This window comes from Typopeltis vanoorti, chromosome 13 (assembly GCF_054136105.1).
Source record: "Typopeltis vanoorti isolate ZY-2024b chromosome 13, IOZ_Tvanoo_1.0, whole genome shotgun sequence".
Lineage (NCBI taxonomy): Eukaryota > Metazoa > Arthropoda > Arachnida > Uropygi > Thelyphonidae > Typopeltis > Typopeltis vanoorti.
This window is the reverse complement of record NC_143561.1, coordinates 65,148,865-65,165,324: the sequence shown is the minus strand read 5'-3', so window position 1 is coordinate 65,165,324 and position 16,460 is coordinate 65,148,865. Positions and strand designations below refer to the sequence as shown.

Here is a 16,460-nt window from a genome sequence, read left to right as displayed (position 1 = left end):
TTTGACACTATGTCATGTTTCATTTCTGTTCTAATTAATTTCTATTTTATTTCATTTTCATAGGATAGTTTCCTAGTAAGAACTTATAAGCCCTCTGTTTCTCCAATGCCATGTATTCATGAATTAACCTTAAAATTAGCAAGGAAATGTTTAGATGTATATGGATCAGGAATCTTTGAAGAAGAAGCAACATTTCATACAATTAGTAAGTTACATTTTATTTTAAATTTTAGCAATATTTAATTAAAGTTAACCTTTTCAGAAGGATGCTGTGATTCATTTGGTTTCTGCAATATTGTGTTTAGCATCAGATTAACCTCAATTTGAAATAATCCATAATTATTTCAAAAGAAATTGTTTTTACAGATTTTGAAGTTTGCCAACGAAACTTTAAATTAGTTTAAAATGCATTTAAATTAGTTTATGAAGTTTCATAAGGTTACACTAAGCTAATTAAAAAAAAAAAAAAAAATCACACGCCCGTGCGCGCGCGCGCACACACACACACACACACACACACACACACACACACACACACACACACACACACACACACACAATCTGTAAAAAGGCTAAAATGTTTAACAATACTTGTAGACCTGTCAAAAAGAACATGTCAAGGATGTGAAACAAACAAACAAACAAACAAAAAAAAAACAGTCACATAAATCAGGATTGGCCTTTCACACATTGAAAGAAAACATCAAGTGAACTGGCAACTCACTATACTGCCATACATGGAATTCAACAGTTAGGTTCATAGATTTAAAGAAGCAAGTGAAATGTCCTGCTCAATGTAATAAAAACCAAGGTCTCATCTTAAATCAGCTATGAGTGGCATATGTAAAAGACCTGCATATTAGGCTATGAGAGAAGTTAGACAGCACAAAGCATGTCCAACATCTCACTGGGATTTTCAACATGTAGTTCAAGTTTAATTTGAATAATAACAGTTATTAATTTAGAAATCTCTTTGTGAATACCTTTTTTTATTTTTTATTTTATTTTTTTTTAATCTGAGGAAGTACACAAAAATGTTGTATGAAACTGGTAATTAATAATTTCTTTAAAAAGTTGCATATCGTATTTGCCAAACACAAAAGCATAGAAATATCAAGCCACAGAAACCAAGGTTCTGGACAGCTGCTATTAAATAGTAGTTGTTTGGGATCTAGCAGATTACATTTAGATACTTTGTATTCTTGATTGCTTGTTGATTTTTTTAATGGGAGAAGAATAACTACTCCATTTGTCCAAACTTCCTCTTATTCTGACTTGGGATTGCCATGTAGTAGTAGTCTCTCCTAAGTTTACACCATATTTACACCATGTTATCATAGTTAGATTCACCAGGAGCCAAGTACATACAATATAGATTTCTCATGATTCCACTGATGAACATAAACATCTGTGGAAGTCTTTCCAGTGAAATTGAACTCTGATCACATGTTGCACACAACTTAACTGGGTACTTCAGAAAGAAATCGAGTAGTGAATATTATGTAGGACACTTAAGATTTATTTGTAGTAATTCATTCAGGAAATACAAGTGGTGTTCTTGTTGATACTGTGATTTTGTATTCAAGATAATGCATAGCCTTTAAGCAGGTAGCCTTACATCTATCCTTCAAATGCTGATTTTTGTGTATTTTCAGTGCTTAAATGTGAACTACAAGGGCAAAAATTTGATATGATCAGAAGTGAAGCAAACCATTGTTGCTAATACTACAGAAGATACTGCAATTTTTGAGATATCACTTTGAAGGGAAATTATGCCAAGCATGAGAATTCCCTCAAATACTGAATAATGTGAGCTGTGTTAGTACAATGCCACTCAGTTTGTCTTTTATTGCCTTTGGTAATTCTCTGACAAGATCTGATCACGCCTATTGACATTTACTTTTCCTAGCACAAATATATTATATCTGTTACCTCCTCAGCCCCCTTTTCTGGTCAAGATATTACTTCTCACCTTGCAACTGCTAACTTTCTGCAAATTCTAGGTCCACCCAATCTTAGAAAATTGTTTTTATATTTGCAGTGTTATACTGAAAACCTTCTCGCATTTGTTTGTTACTATTCAGAGGAGGGCATATTCTGGATATTGAGCAGCACCACCAGCAGCAGCAGCAGCTAATCAGTATTCATATTCCAGTTGAACTTGCTTATCTTCCTCCTTTTTTTATAGTTTACTATTATTCTCTGGAGCAGCTTTTCTCAATATCCGTAGTTCAATTGCAAACCTGCTTCTCCTCCTGCTCTTTTATACTGTTTACCTTTATTCTCAGGAACAGTTCTTCCTCTCAATGACTACAACATCCACTATTATAAAGAAATAGTGGGTTCCTCTCTCTTCTCATGTGCTTGACCACACATTACACCACCAACATATTGTAGGTTATACAAATTTCTGTGTGTGTGTGGGATTTGATATAAATTAAAATTATGGGAAGTTTTCAGTATTGAGACCACATTATAATATAAATAAAGAGTTTAATAAAAATAAGCAATTAAAACCAGACAATCTTTTTAAGTCATATGACTTGCATCATCAGGGGTACTGGTACATAAAAGTTTTACACAACAAAAGCCTATTAATAATTAATTACACATATTAGATGCTTTGATAACTTCACAACTGTTAAATATAATCGATAAACCAGAATCCAAATGGTAATGTTCTGACATGTGGATATTTCCGATTGTAGGCGAAAGAGGAAGGTTGGGAGAGATCTACATGTCTGAACACGTAAAAGACGTCGAAAAAAAGAAGAGTATAAATCAGGCCTGGCATTCCACACAACCACTACTGGCCATCAAATACTCTGGCAACAAACAAAAATGTAATATATTGATCATAACTGTTTTACAAAAAAATTCAAAGAAGCCTCACAAATGCTTAGGATCCCTATAAAATGCAATAAAAATCAAGGCTTAATTTTACATCAAGTATGGTCTGCTTTCATCAAAAATTTATCTGCCACAGATCCAGGATATAGCATGCGTAATACCACAGAACGTGATAGCAACAACTAGCAATGTTCCAACATGCATACAGTAAGAAATTTATTATTTACATTCTGGTTTATCAATTATATTTAACAGTTTTGAAGTTATCAAAAACATATAATATGTGTAATAATAAGCCTATTAATTGTTATTAGGCTTTTGTTGTGTAAAACTTTTATGTACCATTACCCCGATGATGTAAGTCTTATAACGTGCGAAACTTGTTGGGTTTTAATTGCTTATTTTTATTAAAGTCCTTATAATATTATAATGGTTTCAATACCGAAAACTTCCCACAGAACTGCTAAATCACAGAAATTTACATTTGCATAAATTAAAATTATTTTCAATACTCCTTGTATAAATTATGTTTCTATAGATGCACTGTATTATGACATAGCATTATAAAAAAGAATATAAGTTAATGTCTAGTTTGTTTCACATTTATTTGTGCTATATTTATGCTATGTATTTAGTGTTACCTGAGTAATTCTTCTTCTGAAAGGAAAAAAATTACTAGAAATTTTATGCAAAAGCAAACTTTTTAAAACAAAATAAACATTATTCTCTTTAATACTTTATTAATTGAAATAAGATTTTATGTACAATTATCTACTGTTTATCCAATCTTCACAACAATGACACTTCAATCAACCTACCCTTGCATGTCATCCAGCTTCTAATGCAGCACTGTACCAGAAGTTGGAAATTGTAACTCTACTATTGTTATCCAACCCTTCAATTATCGGAATGGAAAATTGCTTTCACCATGTGGGCAGATAAATGGTAGATTATTGTATAAAGTTGAAAGGAGTTGCAACCACTGTAATGTGCAGAAGGATAAGCATTACAACTAAGCACAAGTAACTTTTTTGCTTTTTACTACTAAGTTAAGGGTTTTGCAGATTAAAGGAAAAATCTCAGAATGATTAGTAGGCAGAAATCATGTTAAAATAGATGTATTTTCTTCTATATAAAATTTACTAGTTAAGTTTCTCACCATAGTGCTTTATTTTTCTTTTAACATTTGATCACGTTATTGCTACTAAAAATGAAGGAAAACGAATAATTGCTCTTATTTTTTTAAAAAAAGAAATTTGGGTTAGAATAATGATCTAATTTTCTAACTAATAAATAGGCACCAATGAAGTTGTCATTGGTTCAGCAATGGAATGGAACCACTGAAGGTAGAGAAGATAAAATAATTTGAAGTACAGTACACAAGTTGCAGGAAATCTCTCTCTCATTCTCTTCTGTCATTATGTCAAACAATAATTTCATCATTAAAAAAAAAATTGAAGCATTGACCACAATTTTCATTAATGTTGCACAGGTAATAAGAGTAGATGACATTACTATTGAAGTAAAGAAATGAAAATTATGACCTAAGTCATATTGAGTATGGTATGAAGAGCACAGTATAAAGAGTATAATGGATATAAAATAATATATCCATTATTATATATCTCTATAATCTGGGTATATAATTATGTGTATTACGGTAAATCCTCGATTTTACGGACCTCCATTTAATGTACTTCAGATTTAACGGATAAAATTTCTGGTCCATATGTCATATGTGAAAATTAACACCCTGTTAATTTTAAAATGCTTTTAACCAAGATTTTCTTATAATTAAATTAACAGATTATTTTTTGTTATTAATTTCCTGTTATTTTTAACAAATTTTGGCGAATTTAGCCGACATAAATGAGTCACCGCTCATAAATCATGTTCGGTGAATGATTAGCACGTGATCATACAATCGCACTGTAATTGGTTCTTTTGTTGTGTGGCATGACTATCTGCGGCAGTTTTAACACTTGCCAGCCGATGTTTTGACATGCGCTAAGCCACGTCCAGTAGTTTGCATTTGTTTACTTCTGGTGAATGGTTTATGTACGTACGCATTTTATAGACCTTTTCAATATAAATTTAAAATTAGATATGTATGAATGGTAAGCACATCTTTGTTACCCTAACCTTAAAATATGGACAAACAGAAAAGAGTTAATTTAACGTTAAATCAAAAATTAGATCAAAAACCACAGTGAAGTTATAAGCAATAATACATATAGAAAACGTTTCTGTGAAATTAAACTTTTCATTAGATACAGTACTTAATTTTAATTACATAAAAGTTTCTACATAAGTAAAAACATATAAATTAACTAATTTGTCAATTTTTTAACATATGCATTCGGAAAATCTACTTTATTATATAACGGACTTTCGGATTTAACGTACATCCCCTTGCCTGAATTAGTCCGTTATATCGAGGTTTTATTGTATTATATCCAAATCTCTCTTTGCAAACAGAAGTTTTAATATTATTGGATGAAAACAAGAACACGTGTTCCTTGACTACGATACATAGTTGCACACCAAGTAAAACTTTAAATCTGCCACTGCATTCTTAGATCCAGAGTAGTTTAGCGATTTTAATACCAGTTTCCATTTTTTTTTTAAAATTTTATTTCATTTATTCTGAAAGATATGGCTTACATTTGAGCGCTTTTATACTGCCTAGTATGAAAGCGCTCAAATGTAACTGCGATTGAAATTTGGCAGTTTCAATAAGGATTGAAATGAATTCATGCAGTATTTAAAATACATTATAATGGAAGGTAGCATGCTCCTCTGTTTGCATTAACATAAGCGATCTCATTTTTTTTGACATTAAATGGATCCATGACATATGTTGCTGAAACTTGAAAACATCTTCATGACTAATGTTATTCTTAAGCTAAATGATTCTGATTAGGTTAAAAGCTTTTTAATGAGCAGTTGCTTGTTAAAAAGATTTTGATTTTTTAACTTATTGGTAATAAAACTGTTTTCCCTCCATAATGAGCAAGTGTTTTCCCTCCATTCACTTGGTTACTGTTATGTGGAAGTGATGCTTCATTGGCTCTTCATACTGAATGGGGAGGGATCTTTAGAGATATACTTCCAGTTTGGAAACATATTAAATAAAATACCTAGTTTAACTAAGATACCCAGTCTAACAACTTAGTCCTATAGTGTATTTTAGAATATAATAAAGGAATACCTTGCCCAAATGATTGATTATTCATTTATGGGAGTGGAAGCCTGAAACATTATTAGTATGTAATGTGAATCAAATTTTATTTATAGACTTGGGATCTGATGAAGAGCCTGCCAGTATTGCATGTGGTAAAGATTTTGCATTAGTGAAGACCTTATCAGGAAAGGTAAATTTTCTTCTCTAACATGTAATCAAATTCTGTGTAAAAGTTCTAAATTTGTCACATATGCTTGGTATTCTGTTTTTTCAAAATACGTGTTTCTTTGATGCAAGTGTTTGTTTTAGGAATATTCTAATGTTATTACATCACAGGAAATTTTGCACTCCATTGTTCTTAATAATAAAAGCAGTACATAGTATCAAAATTTTTTGAACTTTTCATATTCCTTACTTTTACAATATTCACTGCATTTCATAACAAGAGTAGCTGGAATTCATTCAACCATTTCATTTTGATTTTGATTACTCCTTCCTCAGGATGAACTATAAATAACAAATCTGAGATAGTAATAGTACCAGTCCTTAAATAACTATAGAAACATATATCAATATTTCTGCTAAAAGGATATGTAAAAGAGTGAACAATACATATGTACTGTTCACTATATTGAAACCAGTCACAATTGCTAATCATGCATTTGTTGCTTTATGATGAGGGAGGGAAGGAACAGGAAGTTGAATTAATGTAAGCTCATGATTAAATTTGCTGTAATTACTTGATATAATGCTGGCCTAGTTCGTTGAATGGATATTATTTCACTCTCCAATCAACTGGCTGTGGCTTTGAACACACAATTGTTCAAAGACAAATTGGCAGACAGAACACACAATTGGCAGACAAAAATACTGTAAGTGGGTGGTAAAAAATGCAGTATAGATAGTGGAATGGAAAGTGGGTTGTGTGGTATGTAGACCCCTTGCAATAAGTTCTTGGATTCTTTGGAGGTAACATGTAATAACAATGATTACAATGTCAAAAGTTATTGTTAGGTCTGTTTCTTTTTGTTGCATTATATTATGCTTTATTTTCAATGTGTTTGTCCTATTTTCTGTGATGGTAATTTTGTTAAAATGCTTGGTGGTCTGGAAATATGTGCAGATGCTTCTAATTGCATTCTTAGAGTTTCTTTGTAATGCTGTCAGAGTAAAATATTGTTTTGGCTAGTAGGCTGACACTTTTTCGTTAGACCACATGTAGTATCTCTGTCAATTGATATATTATGTTGTCTTTAAGTAATGTTAACATTTTCTGATTTTATTCCATTCATTATAATAATAATATTTTTTTTTTTTTCTGACTTTCTCTGCTGTTATTATTTTTTTGTTGTTCTGGAGACTTTAGAGCTTAATTCTGTGGCTTAGAGATTATTTGTCTATAGTTTGGATTGACATATTCACCTGCTGTGTTGAGCCTAATGTTATTGGCTACTTCTGTGTGAAATGGTGGATGACATTTTCATCATGGACAATAAAAGTGAGCTGTAGAATATTCTTTGTTGTGACTGTATAATTTAAGCCTTGCCTTTGTTTTGTTCTGAATTTTAATGCTGCCTTCTTTGGATGTAGCCAAAATTAAATTGACCACTGTTTTTGATTCCAGTGAATGTTTTTTCTTCCCTTTGTTGAAGAGATCTCTAAATTTTTGAGTAGTTTGTTGTTTGTCTCAAACTCATTCTTTGGAAAACTTTGTTTCTGATGCCTTTTTAGAAGCAGGTAAGATATATGCTCCTCCAGGGGAGCTCAAGGACTCAGTGTGTGAGAGAGAGAGCCATTTTAGTAACTCATACTTAAATACATATCTCTACTCGAACATGCATCACCAAAGATGTGATGCATTCAAAACTTCTAATGCTTCCCCCCCCCCCCCCCATTCCACAAATCTCATCACTTGCAATGAAAAAAATCTTGACCTCACATGCTTCCTCGTTGCACACTTCCTTGTTGCAAGACAGTGAGCAATAGATCAGAAGTCACACTTAGCTGTCTAAATTCACTATAGGTAATGTGGAGAGTCAACCTTGACTTTTTAATAACCCAGTATATTTTATTTCTCTCAGAAATAATAATGCATATATTTTATTTATGACCTATCATTTAATATTTTAAATAATTTAAAATATTTTCCAAAATGATTCTTAAAATATACCTTTTAAATGTTCTGTGTCATAATATTGCAATATAACATTCAGCATCATCAACTGTTAACATACTATTGTATACACTGAAGTGTTGGTTTTACATATTTATTTGATGACATTGATTAATTTAAATGCTGAGTGAATATATATTGATTTCTTTTGCTTTTCAGATTTTATTTACAGGAAAGTCACAAAGCTTAGGAATTAAACAAGGAGGGCCTACAACAGGAAAATGGGCTGAGTTACCAATTACTAAGTCTCCCAAGATAGTTCACTATTCAGTTGGTCATGATGGACTACATGCACTTTTAGTTGCTGAAGATGGTAGTTTATTTTTTGTAGGTCTTGCCCGTCGTGGAGAAGATGGAGATCAGAGTATGTAATTAGCTATTTATATATATATTTTCAAAAATTTGTTCTCTTTATTTTATTTTATTTTTTTACTCAAAGCTTTCAATGAATAGCCTTTGCTGTCTTTAAAAGGGTATAAATTCTTTGTAAAATTTAATAGTATTACCTTTTCTTGGCCTTCTAGAGCATTTTTTTTTCTCTCTCCTGGTCCCATCAAAACAGTATTAATTTCTCCATCTTCTTTTTGATGTATTAGGTCTAGTGGCCTCTACATACAACTTGGCTTTCTATAGACCTGATTTTAATTTTGAGAAAGTAATCAGTCATATTTCCATGGTATGCCATGTCACTCCTCTGGCTGGTTTTTCTGTTACATGCTGGAGGAAAATCCCCCAAGTTTGTGGGAGAAAAATCCTTGACTCCATAGAACTAATTTGGCTTCAGTTAAAAATCTATTACAAATATTTTGTAACTAATCAAATGTTATTTATGCAGATTATAACTTAAAATTCAGTAAACTTTTTATACATAATTTAATTATGTATAAAAGTTTGAAATCAAAAGCGAGTAGGAGAAGACTATCATTTATCACTAATTGTAATTCTTTTTTCCTGATGCTTTTTCATGTAATCCAAAGCATTATAAGATTATGCTGTTCAAGTTCACTGTGGCAATGTGCAAAATTTGTGGTGTTAGTATAATTAAAATTTTACTCCCAGGTTGAGATTAAAACTGTAAATGCCTATTTTAAATTGTTTCCATTTCACTTTTCTGTTAGACATGAGTAATATTTATGATAGTTTGGACTTACCGAAGAAATAGTACACATTGCTTTGCTTGCTATTTCTTCACCAATGAAAAATTGTGTGAAGGACCTTGTGTTATGGCTTAAGTGCTGGGAGGACATCATGTTGGAGGTTTAATGGAGTAGTGACAGCACTAAGAAAGGATTAAAAACTAATTTTAATGCTTCCAATATTGCATCTCATTCATCTTCAGGGAGTAAAATAACACTTGTAACCCTCACACAAAGATAACACAGTACTCAATGAAACACGTGGGTGACGCTAAAGTCCTATCTAGGTGCGACCTCTATGAGCATTTGTAGGCTGCCTAGGATGTAAACTAGGACTCTGACAATTAATGTTTCCCAAATTTTGGAAAGTTTGATGCATCTGTATTTGTTTAAATTAGGTTGATTTCTGAGTGCCACTGCAGATTCTAAAAACAGTCTTTCTTTTTTTAAATTTACTATTTATGATGCTTCTATCCATAGTTCCTTAGGACTGTTGCCCTGCTTATAGAAGAAAGAGTTCATAACTGTTGTATAAATTTTGGAGAGTTTGGGTTGTAGTATTTGTCTGTTGCTCTTGTTCTTTCAACCATGTACGTGCTTGATCCTCCTGATCATGATGCTAACCAATGGTTGTAACCAATTTAACTCTAATCAAATCCAGCAGATAATTGACTTCTATGTTCCAACACCTCAGGATTCTTCAATAGACCACAGGATTCCAATCCCTTATATTTCTGGTATCTCTGAACCGATTAGTAGAATTTTGAAGAAGTATCACCTTATTTCTATATATTTTCCCATCAACAAAATTTTTCATCTGTTGCCATCTACAAAAGACAAACTGTCACCTCTATCATTAGTATCATTAGCTGGCATTTACCAGATACCTTGTGAATGTAATCTGACATACTTTGGGCAGACAAGGCCATTCTGTGGAAGCAAGAATTAATAAACATCAATATTATATTGAATACATGAACCTTCAAAAGTCCGGTCTGTCACAACATAGTATTGACACTAAACACAATATCTGGTGGAATGAAGCTCGTCTTCTCCATAGAAGCAGTTTTAAATATGAATTCCTTTTCAAAGAAAGTTTCAAAGCCTTTTACATTCGCCAAATCTGAATCAGAATGATTGTTTCTCTCTCTCTCCCAAAAGTTTGGGTGATTCTCATTTTATGTAACCATCAAAAATAGTTTTTAATAATATTATTTATTAATATTAATTTTTGGCACGCAGCAACAGTTTTTAATTGGTAAACCATCGACTGTGGCATGTATCTTGTATTCCCGTTTCTTTGATTTGCTTTTTTCTATGCATTGATGAAGTACTGTTATTTTCAGTACGAAATATCTGTACTTTCATTTCATTAAAGTTAATTACTGTGGTTATCATGTGATTTGTTGTTTATAGTCATGCCACAGGTACCTTTCATTAAGATTAGACTTAATGAAATGACAGACAATAAAGTGCAGAGAAACCATTTTATCTTTGTGTATACAACTCAGAAACAGTATATAGTGAGCATGTATTATTTAATGTTCTTCCCTCCCCCCGTCACTTCAATTTATTTATTCGTATGGGGGGGGGGTTCACCATGTTCCTCCACTGTCCCTTAGGACTGGTTGAGGCCTCCTAGTGAGGGATTAAGTATGTATTTTATGACTGTAGATCCATGTGTGTGTTCACAGGCCAGTTTGCAAAAAACCCACCCAAGTTTCCAGGTGAAAAAATCCTCTATTTCTGTATGAGACTGGCTAACTCACCTTTAGTCGAAAGAGACCAAAAGACAAGCTGTCACCTCTATCATTAATATCATTAGCTGGCATTTACCAGATACCTTGTGAATGTCTTCTCATCTGTTGCCATCTACAAAAGACAAACTGTCACCTCTATCATTAGTATCATTAGCTGGCATTTACCAGATACCTTGGTAAGGTTCCTCACATAATGGGTGAGAATTGAATCCAGGTCTTTTCAACCAAAGGGCTTCATCTATACTGACTGAGCTATGGAGGCCCATCACTTCATGATGTCATTACAGAAAGTTTTTTCATTTAGAGAGTAAATTATACCAGATAAGAAGTTACATTATTCTTGCAATTCTTTATCTAAACATAAACAAACAGAAGTTTGTGCATGAATTATTTCCATAACTACTACTACTACTACTACTACTACTTATGGTTCTGTAGCTCACATCGAGCCTTGGCCTTCTGGATTTGTGGCCTCTGACTCTGTCCAAAAACTTTACTTCTCCAGTTTAGACATTGATGTTGCTATCTTGACCAATGGTGTCTATCCATGTTGTTCTAAGTTTTTCTTCTGGTATTTAAAATTACCGATAATTTTACTATTTATTGTCTTCTTAAGAATACTGTCATTTTCCATACAAAAAACATATCCTGCTCACTGCAACTTTTTCAACTTGATTAAACTAGATATTGTGGGTTTGATATAAAGTTGATATAACTCATGGTTGTATCTGATCCTCCAGAGATCATTGTCATTTACTGGACTGAATATTCTTCTAAGGATTTTCCTATCAGAATCTGAAATCAAATTCTCAATATCCAGGTTTCACATCCATAGGTGACAACTGGATGAATTATCAATTTATGTATATTTTAGTCTTCCAATGAACTTTTGAACTGTGAGTACATGGAGAGAGAAAGAGAGAATAGAAAATCTGATTACCTCTCTTTATTCTATTCGATACCTCCACCATCTCATTTGGTTGGCGAGTGATCTTTGCTCCTAAATATTTAAATTGTTCTACTTTTGATGAAGTTGTATGTTATACTCAGTCTAAGGGAATCTGATCTAGAGGCATGTATCAGCTACTTTATATTCTGTCAGGGAAAACATTTTGTCTCTGTGCATTGAGAATGTATAGCCTTTAAAGGAATGTGGAGAACCGACCAGGGCTTCTGACCTAATGTCCAACCTCACTTTCTCATTGTGCACCCTGTTGGGTATCTACTTGGATACTGAATGAACGAGGATGGGCTGGCAATTTGGGATTTAGCCGACCAAATTGTATTCTTATTGGCTTAAACCAATAAGAATACAATTTGAAATACAACATAGAAAATGATGGTACAACTTGACAAAATTTCATGCCGGCTGGGGCGTCGCCCGGTTAAACAAGGCCCCTGTTGTTTTTACCAGTGAACTAGGGTGAACAGTGAAAAGTCAGCTACTGGAACAAATCTGAAAAAACACCCCAACTCAACATCACCAGAGTTAAAGATCAGTACTATCAACATAAGAAGCCTGAATGGCAAAAGAAATGGAGCTAGCTGAGGAATTAGATAAGTACCAGATCGACATAATAGGGGTGACTGTTCTGAGCAATAAATACAAAATGTCATATTCAGGTAATGACAATCAAGGAAAAGAAGGAGTAGCCATAGTATTCAACACTAAATATGAGGCTAATCTTCTTGAATGGCAGGCAGTCTCAAGTACAGTGATGTGGGCAAATATCAGAATGGGGAACTGGACAAAGACTTATTTGTGCCTATCATCCCACAGAGGTTCTACTAAGGTAGAAGTGGAGGAATTTTTTGAGGATTTAGAGAAAGCATCTGACGCAATGAAAAAAGAAAAGTTGGTTCTTGTTGGGGATCTAAATAGCAGAGTGGGAAATAATTGTCAGACATACAAAAATATATTGGGAAAATTTGGAGAAAAGAACAAAGCTAATAATAAGGGCAAATATCTGTTGGATTTCTGCTCAGGACATGGACTGGTTATTACTAACACCATGTTCCAACATAAAAATGTGCACAAATTCACATGGAGAGAAGAGGCAAGGAATAAGAAAAGTCTCATTGGCTATGTTATTGTTGATAGTGATGTTTTCTCCCTTGTGCAGGACACCAGAGTGTACAGAGGATTTGAAATTGGAAGTGATCACTATTTAGTCTTGAGCAGAATAAAATTGAATTTCATATTGAAAAGAATAACATGTAAGAAAGTTTTAAAGTGAATAAAAGTTGAGCAGCTCTCTGATGTGAACTGAAGACTAAAATACACAAAGATTATTGAAACAAAAATGAAAGAGTTTGAGAACAGGAACCAAACTTTAGAGATTCATTGGCAAGCCTTGAAGAAAACCTTGATTGATTCAGCCAGAGAGGCATATGGTGAAGTTGTCTGCAAGGATAGAAAAATCAGAACTCCATGGTGGACACAGGAAGTTAAAGAGACAGTGAAAGAAAAGAAAATAGAAGATGTGAGTGAGTCAGTGAAAAGAAAAGAAAGCAGATCAAAAGTTCCTGGCAAATAAGTCAGCTTGTGCTTTTAGAGAATGCAGAGAGAAATGTAAGAAAGCTAAACACTGTGTAAAACTTGCTAAACAAAAGTCATGGGAGGACTTTGGCAAAAACATAGAAAATAAATATCAAGAAGGTGGCAAAATATTCTGGAGGTTGTTGAAGAAACTTAGGAATGGAGGAAAGAGTGCTGTAAAAGGAGTTAGAGATGATAAAGGTGACATGAAAATGGGAGAAAAAGATATCCTTGAAGTATGGAGTAATTACTTCGAGAAATTGCTAAATGAAACAAGCAGTGATAGTACAGTGGTAAAAAAACACTCAACAGACATATAGTCAGGAATGCATATTCATACTTGAAGTAGAATCAAAAGCTTAAAATGTAGAAAGGCAGCAGTAGTAGATGATATTAGACCAGAAATGCTGAAGTATAGTGGTATAAAAGTCTTGCAGTGGCTGCACTGCATAGTTCAGAAGGCCTGGACAGAGGGACGAATTTCCGATGATTGGAGTAGAGCTGTCATAGTACCCATATATAAAAAGTGAAATAAAACTGAATGTGAGAATTACAGAGGTATTTCCCTACTGAGTGTTCCTGGTAAGATATATGCAAGTATACTTGAGAAACGGTTGAGAAGAATTGTAGAAGAAAAGCTTGGTGAAGAACATGCTGGATTGCGGCCAAATGTCAGGATCAGATATTCACTTTACGATAAATAGTGGAGAAATCATGGGAATATAACAAAGATCTCTATTTGATTTTATAAATCTGAGAAAGGCTTATGATAAGGTGCCAAGAGAGAAGCTATTCAATATGCTACAGTTATATGGTGTCAATGGGGCATTATATCAAGCAATATTTAGTCTTTATTTGTGTTGCAAGTCAGCAGTTAGAATTGAAGGAATTACAGGAAGATGGTTTAATGTTAAATCTGGTGTGAGACAAGGATGTACATTATCCCCTCTGTTATTCATTATCTATATGGATCATATTATGAAGAAAGTGGTATTAAACATGATATCAAAATTGGAGATGTTAATGTCAGCTCTTTGCTTTATGCGGACGATGTTATACTTATCAATAAATCCGCTACGAGTCTGCAAGATTCTTTGACTAAATTGAATAACTGTTGTAATAGATATGGTATGAAGGTCAGCAATAAAAAAACAAAGACAATAAAAATAGGCAGAATCATTGAAAATGTCAACTGCATTGTGAACGGAGAACCTATGGAACAAGTAAAACATTTCACCTATTTAGGCACGATTTTAGTGAAGATGGTAAATTAAATATGGAAATAGACAACAGAATCAATAAAGCTGGTATAATAGGAAGTGTGTCAGGACAAAATTACACGTGAAATAATTGCGCTGTAAAAATTTCAAGAAGACGAAATTACACAGGGAAGAAATTACACAAAGAAAAAAATTACACAAACAAAAATTACACATAGATAAAAATACACTAAGAAAAAAATTAAAAGGAAAAAATACACAAGAAATTACACATAAAATAAAATTTACCTAAAATTGTACAAAATTTATAATCAGCAAGGGGTAAATCACTATTGCAGATTTGGGCAAGGGGATTAGGGAGGTGGTTTAGTTGGAAACTCAAAATGATGTAGTGATTAGCTATCCCAATTAGTACTTACCTCAGATTTATAAGGAATAATTTCCTAACGTAAAACCAGTCAACAATTGTTAATCACCATGAACTACTCGAGAATTTCTAAGAATTGTTTGGGTGAAGGTATATAAGTAAATTTTTGTCTTACATTCTTCAATTCTAGTTTAGTGACTCTTAATACAACTAGTGTATAACATGCGACGTAATAAATTTCGTAATTAATTTTTTAAAATTAATTTTTAATTTACCCATGGCTGATTTTGAGTACGGCGTCAGTAATAAAGGTGATCAAATTATAATTTACAAAGGATTTGAGTTTGTTCGTCACCGTGAAACTGCTATCGGAAGTATTCATTGACGTTGTGCAAAGTTTAGAACTTTACATTGTTGATCACTGCTCAATACCAGAGACGACAAGATTATCCGTGAGTCTTCAGAACACTGTCATGTTAATAGGACTTTTGAATCTGAAGCTCATCATCTTGCAAATCAAATGAAAAGAAAAATGTCGAAACCAGGCGCAACGGCTCATGCAATTATAGCTAACAGTTTAGTGACTGTATCAGACGGATTAAAAATGTGCCTACCGAAGAAGAGCTCCATGACGAGGCGATTAAATAGATCCAAAGCTAAAACAATCGGAAACGTTCCGTCAAATCCAGAGAAGTACTCTAAATGGATTATTGATGATTCCGGGGCAGAAGATCCAGAATGTATAATACTAATTGGTCGCAAGACTCTTCTAGATAACTTGCAGTTAACGATTTTTGGCTAGCAGATGGTACATTTAAAGTGGTTCCAGAAATATATTATCAGTTATACAGTATCCATGTCCAATATGATTCAGGCATCGCTTTTCCGTGTCTACTGGCTTTTCTACCAGGGAAAAAGGAAGAAATATATGTGAAGATGCGGAACATGTTACTGGAGAAAATTCCTCAAGCTCGACCACGAAAAAGTTTGACCGATTTTGAAACAGCAGCAACGAATGCTTTCTGTACCATGTTTGAAAACATCGAAATTAGTGGCTGCTTTTTCCACGTATCACAATCTATTATATGCAAAGTAAATAAATGTGGACTAAAAGCTCTATATCCAATCAGTCATTTGCAGTCATTTACAATCACTTGCACTTTTACCAGGAGAAGAAGTGTTAGAAACATTTTTAGAAGTTGTTGATCTGTTCTCTAATTTATACGAATAT

The 16,460-nt window shown here is 33.1% G+C and overlaps 1 protein-coding gene across 1 annotated transcript in view; it reads left to right on the top strand.

Moving 5' to 3' along the window:
- Positions 1–16,460, top strand: part of hiw (MYC binding protein highwire) — a 1,014,282-nt gene that overhangs the window by 94,755 nt on the left and 903,067 nt on the right. Inside the window, exons 10-12 of the mRNA XM_090402616.1 lie at positions 64–205; positions 6,148–6,224; positions 8,367–8,571. Coding sequence (XP_090258742.1) covers positions 64–205; positions 6,148–6,224; positions 8,367–8,571 — 424 coding nt within the window. The remainder of the gene's footprint in view (positions 1–63; positions 206–6,147; positions 6,225–8,366; positions 8,572–16,460) is intronic.